The sequence below is a fragment of the Triticum aestivum genome, chromosome 4A (assembly GCF_018294505.1).
Source record: "Triticum aestivum cultivar Chinese Spring chromosome 4A, IWGSC CS RefSeq v2.1, whole genome shotgun sequence".
Taxonomy (NCBI): domain Eukaryota; kingdom Viridiplantae; phylum Streptophyta; class Magnoliopsida; order Poales; family Poaceae; genus Triticum; species Triticum aestivum.
Genome location: NC_057803.1, coordinates 389,085,757 through 389,091,145, shown reverse-complemented (window position 1 = coordinate 389,091,145; position 5,389 = coordinate 389,085,757). Strand labels below are relative to the sequence as shown.

General features: G+C 44.0%; 1 protein-coding gene across 1 annotated transcript; it reads left to right on the top strand.

Moving 5' to 3' along the window:
• Nucleotides 1–396: 396 nt before the first annotated feature.
• LOC123086155 (phosphatidylinositol 4-phosphate 5-kinase 4) lies at nucleotides 397–4,362 on the top strand. Its single transcript, XM_044507874.1, has 8 exons — nucleotides 397–873; nucleotides 1,702–1,866; nucleotides 1,951–2,116; nucleotides 2,215–2,331; nucleotides 2,426–2,619; nucleotides 2,712–2,815; nucleotides 2,893–2,974; nucleotides 3,551–4,362. The coding sequence occupies exons 1-8, from the start codon at nucleotides 764–766 to the stop codon at nucleotides 3,846–3,848; spliced, it is 1,236 nt and encodes a 411-aa protein (XP_044363809.1). The 5' UTR covers nucleotides 397–763; the 3' UTR covers nucleotides 3,849–4,362.
• The last annotated feature ends 1,027 nt before the right edge of the window (nucleotides 4,363–5,389 follow it).

Below are 5,389 nucleotides of genomic sequence, written 5' to 3'. Positions count from 1 at the left end.
ATCCTACTTATGCAAATGTCGGATGATACTCTAAATGCTTTGTATCGGCTTGATGCTATATTTGAGATAGGACAACGCTACACCTACGGACGATTTGCACGGGACTCAGGTTACGGGATGAGCTGTCAAAATATGATTAGAAAATTAAAGGGAGAGGAGGGTCACCATTAGAAATTAGGGGAAGATGATTCTTGAAGAAACGAGTTCGTAGATAAAATCCGTGAATGCCATCCATAAGTCTAGCATTTTTTATTTGAGATAATAAAAGAAAAAATAACTAACAGGTTCGAACCGAGACTCGAACTCAGATGGGTAAGCTGTCCAGCCAACGGGTTGACTCTCCGTCCTCTGGGTGCGAGTAATATGAAACTACGGTTTGGCGATTAGGTGTCTTGTAGTTCCGACATCCTTCTACGGCCTACAGTCGCTGCAAGCTTGTGATACGGCACGTGGCGGAGACAGACCAGGAGAGCACACCTCGGCTCGTAGGGCAGCGAACGTGCGGGCGCGCGAGCTCGGCGTCCAGGCCGAGCAAAACTTCCGGGTGGGAGGAGAGAGAGAACTTTGAAAAGATCCGAGATTGCAGGGGGTAGGGGGGGATCCTCTGGATGGGGGCACCACGTGCGGCATTGTGGAGGAGGCGGAGGCGACGGTGCCAGGTCGGCGGCGGGAGAAGGGGAGGAAGAGGACGAAGAGGCGCGCCACGACGGTGAGGGTGGAGGACGCCGGCGAGGGCAGGGGCCTGCCGCCGCCGTCGCCGGCGATGGGGCCGCACGCCGGCGGCAGGTCGCGCGCGGCGCGGCGGCAGGGCGAGACCATCGCCAAGGGTCACAAGAACTATGAGCTTATGCTCAACCTCCAGCTCGGCATCAGGTACCCCTACCTGCCCTCGTACATTGATCTTTTTTTTAAAACTACCAGCAATTGGGCACTTCCGGCCGATCGTACATTGATCTTCATGGTTCTTGATACAAAGAAAACTGCGATTGTCTAAGAATCAGATGTTTATGGGAGTCCTCTTTTTTCGAGAACAATCACGGTTATATGAAAGATGAATGGCAAATAGATTGATTTTCCCCTCCTTCTGCCGTGAACAATCAATTTCCAAAAATTGATTGCATATGTAGAAAGCACCTTGTGCCGTGAACAATCAATTTCCAAAATTGTTTGCATATGTTAGAAAGCATGAGATTTCAGACAATTCTCCAACAAATTTATATTCGTGTTTCTTTTCTTTCAAAACTAGACAGGCGGTTTGCCCATTTATTAAGAATGAAAAGTAGAATGTGCAAAAACACAGCTCCACACCTAGAGCACCCACCAATATGAAAGTGCGGCCAATGCTTATCCTTGTACTTGGTCAAACGAGAATCAGTGGCGGCTAATTGTAATTTGATGGCTTAGACAGAAGATTCGTAATGATCTGCCATTCCATTCAAATGGCGTGAGTGGTTGCACCATGTAGTCAACTAGGCATCCGACCGGAAAAAAAGCTGGGAAAATTTTATTGAGATGCTAATCGCCTCGGGCTGGATAGCTCACAGATGGAAAATCATGTTATACGACATTTCGTTGTCAACTAAGGATAATGGATCACAACGAGGCACAACCCTTTGTGGTTTTTCATTGACTATATAGCAGAATGCCATGTCTTTCTAACATGTATTTTTTCATGTGCTTATTATCTTGTCCGTGGAACAGACACGCAGTAGGAAAGCAAGGACCTATTACGCTTGATCTAAAGTCATCAGCTTTTGACCCAAAGGAGAAAGTATGGACAAGGTTCCCTCCAGAAGGCTCAAAATACACCCCTCCACACAGTTCTTGCGATTTTAGATGGAAAGATTACTGCCCGCAAGTATTCCGGTTGGTCATCACTCCAGTTTCTAATTAACGTTCATCTATGCTTAGTTACAATTCACATGCAATTTGTCATGAAATGAATTGCAGGACATTGCGCAAGTTGTTCAAGGTTGATGCAGCAGATTATATGTTATCCCTTTGTGGCGACCAGGCTCTCCGGGAGTTATCATCCCCTGGTAAGAGTGGAAGCTTCTTTTATCTCACGAGCAATGATCAGTACATGATAAAAACGATGAAGAAAGCTGAAGTAAAGGTTTGTGCTTGGCTGTTGTTTCTGTCTAAATGTTTTCTAACTTCCTAGACAACCAACAGTTTTATACAGAATGTACGGAACACTTCCTTGTTGTGCAGATATTTCTGAAGATGCTTCGAGCTTACTACAATCATGTCCGGTCATTCGAAAACACTCTAGTCACCAAGTTTTTTGGTCTGCATTGTGTCAAGTTAGCCGGAGCTAACCAAAAGAAGGTCAGGACTTACAAGATATTTGGTTTCATGTTACATCTACTTGGTAAGCTTGTAATGTATGCCTGATCATCTGTTTGCTGTTACTATTACCCAGGTTCGTTTTGTTATAATGGGAAATCTGTTCTGTTCTGATCACTTTATTCATAGAAGATTTGATTTGAAAGGCTCATCCCTTGGACGTACAACTGACAAGCCACAGACAGAAATAGACGAGTACACTATTTTAAAAGACCTTGATCTTAACTTTATATTTCGATTGCAAAAACACTGGTACCAAGAGTTCCAGAGGTGAGTGAGAGTGAGGCTACTACCAGTGAGAAGTCATCACATTTTACATTTTTACTCCCCAGCTAATCCAGAAGTTAAATCTGTTGAAGCAGACAAGTCGACAAGGATTGCGATTTTCTCGAGCAGGAAAACATTATGGATTACAGTCTTTTGGTGGGCGTACATTTTAGAGACAAAAGAGTTATAATGACTGAAGGTTGGTTTAAAAAAATAAAACATTTTAACAACTTTTGACATTGTTGCCGTATACCTTACAAACTTCATTGTTTGAAGGTTCCTTTGACAGTGATAGCAGCAGAGGATCATCACCCCACCTGTCACCTCACCTATCTAGAGGAGATACTGATCCAAACAGGTGAAATAAGGCACTTAATTAAAGCCCATCATTGTTGCTCTTATTCACAATACTTGTAATGCATGCACGTGCTAATATAATCATATCCTACTTATCATATTGAGATGGTTTATGCCTCCATGGTGTTCACGTTGATCTGAGTTTATGTTCAACTAATTCTGTGGATTGGGAGAAGAGGCAAGATAAACAAGGTAGTAAAAGGAGGGAGGTAGCAGGTTGTAGGACAATCCAGGATGCAGCAATATCTGTAGGCCATAGCCTTTGGTTCACTTGAGCGTTATTTTAATCTATAACAAATCCCCAATTTGTCTGGTTGGTATGTCCCCACAATCCCCATGAGGTTTAGAAGTCGCACGGATGCCATATTTTGTTGCAACCTATCATTTGTCCACTCCCTTCATATATAAATACTGCTGGAGATATATGGTGCTTATCAACAACTAATATCTTTTCCTAAAAAAAGCCATAGTCAAACCCCGTTTTTCCTATATACATATGCTATAAATATTTGGTTGTATTCCTATTCATGCTTTGTGTGTTCTAACACAGCATAATTAACATTCTTTGGGTGGACAGGTTGTCCAAGATAAAGCTCGGGTCGAACATGCCAACAAAAGCTGAATTGACAATTCGAAAGAGTGATTGCGAACCACAGCTTATTGGAGAACCTACCGGGGAGTTGTACGATGTTATATTGTACTTTGGGATTATAGACATACTTCAGGACTATGATATCAGCAAAAAGCTTGAGCATGCATACAAGTCTTTCCAATATGACCCAACGTCTATTTCAGCAGTAGATCCAAAACAGTATTCCAGGCGCTTTAAAGATTTTGTATACAAAGCGTTCCAAGAAGACAAGGTAGACATCTGAAAAGACATTGAGACTCAGCAGCTCCTAGGACTTCTGGCATGGATTTATGCGTTGACTGTCGAAACACCATGCTGCTGGCGTTGCAGCAGGGCTCGATGCCTCTACATGTACATCATCGGGTCGCCGGACTCCACTGGATGAGAAAGAGCTTGAGAATCGGGATGGTCGTACTGCCCACTGCTTGGAAATTCCAAGGAATTCAGCTGGAAAATAAGGCTCCATTTGAGACAGTTGCATTTGAATAATCAGGTCGAACAGTCCATTTTTGTTTGTTTACAAAATAGACACAACTGCCTTTCTACAGGTACTTTTTCAGCCAGTGTAGCATAGCGCAGCAATGCCAAGCTATGCCTAAATAGCTATATACACGCATACAGAGTTAACTAATGTTAGTGTAGATGCTGACTTGAAGATCCTTTTGTCCACCACCTGAAGGCTGAACTTACAATGATATTTTGTAATGACAAGTTCAGAGATGTAAATGTTTTACCTGAGTTGACATGCCACGCTTCTATGCTGCTGCCTGATGTAACCGGTGTGTTTTCTTTGTATCTGAATTGCTGAGATACTATATTGTGCACAACATGTGATGCAAACATTGACCAATTTGAATTACTGGACTCAATAGCAAAATGCTACTGCTATGTCTGAATTAATCACAAATGCCGAGAAGATTGACAAGTTGGGCAACTCAGGTCATACTGTTAATACTCCATGGGATATGTATGAGCCAAGTCCGGATACAAGTTTAATGATTTGGCGTGTGTGCAAACCTGAGCTTTGAGCCACCCCTGTCTAGCTAACTGTATAGGTAACTTGCGATTACCTCCATTCGGAAATAACTGACATGGTTTTAGTTCATCAGTTATTTTGGAACAGAGGGAGTACAAGAGTTACTCATGTTTCTGAAGCTTTGCGCATAGGATTTTGTGACACGCACGGTGGCGGGGTGGTTGGGTAGGTTTAGGGGAGGAAGGAGAGTAGGTGAGAACCGGACCGTTCATTCGATAAACACCCTCAGTCTCTTGACACCCACACATGGCTCCATACGCCCACACACGCACGACCCAAAGCTCATCATGCCATAGCCATCTTTCAGTCCACTGCGTCATTAGACGCAAGTGTGACACTCCCGCCTGCTTGAGAAGAAGTCCTTGATCGGATGGTTGCTGCTGGAAAACGTCGCCGAAGCACCTCATAGTCCTCCCAGGTTGTAGCTTCTGGCCACAATTTGGACCATCAAATGTGTAGCTGCACGACCACGTTGTTGCCATGCTTCATCATGTGACGATCGAGTATCTCCACCGGATGCATGTGGCCAGCTGTCAAGTCAGTTGTGCACGACAACTCGACGAACACGGGGGTGTAGTTATCCTCCACCTCTTGTCCTCTGGTTAACCTTTGTCCTGGACGACGAAGTGCTGCCGAACCGTGGACAAGGTACGCGTGGATACCACAGAGGGATTGTACATTCAATCGTAGATCGAGAAAATTCTCGTGGCTGGAAGGTTTAACCTATATGTGTGAATCTGCACGTCTTC

Bases quoted from the DNA above. Each gene is read 5' to 3' on its own strand.
- LOC123086155 (XM_044507874.1), top strand. From the start codon at position 764: ATGGGGCCGCACGCCGGCGGCAGGTCGCGCGCGGCGCGGCGGCAGGGC. The intron at 2,332-2,425 runs GTCAGGACTTAC...ACTATTACCCAG, and splicing joins CCGGAGCTAACCAAAAGAAG to GTTCGTTTTGTTATAATGGG. The intron at 2,620-2,711 runs GTGAGTGAGAGT...CTGTTGAAGCAG, and splicing joins TGGTACCAAGAGTTCCAGAG to ACAAGTCGACAAGGATTGCG.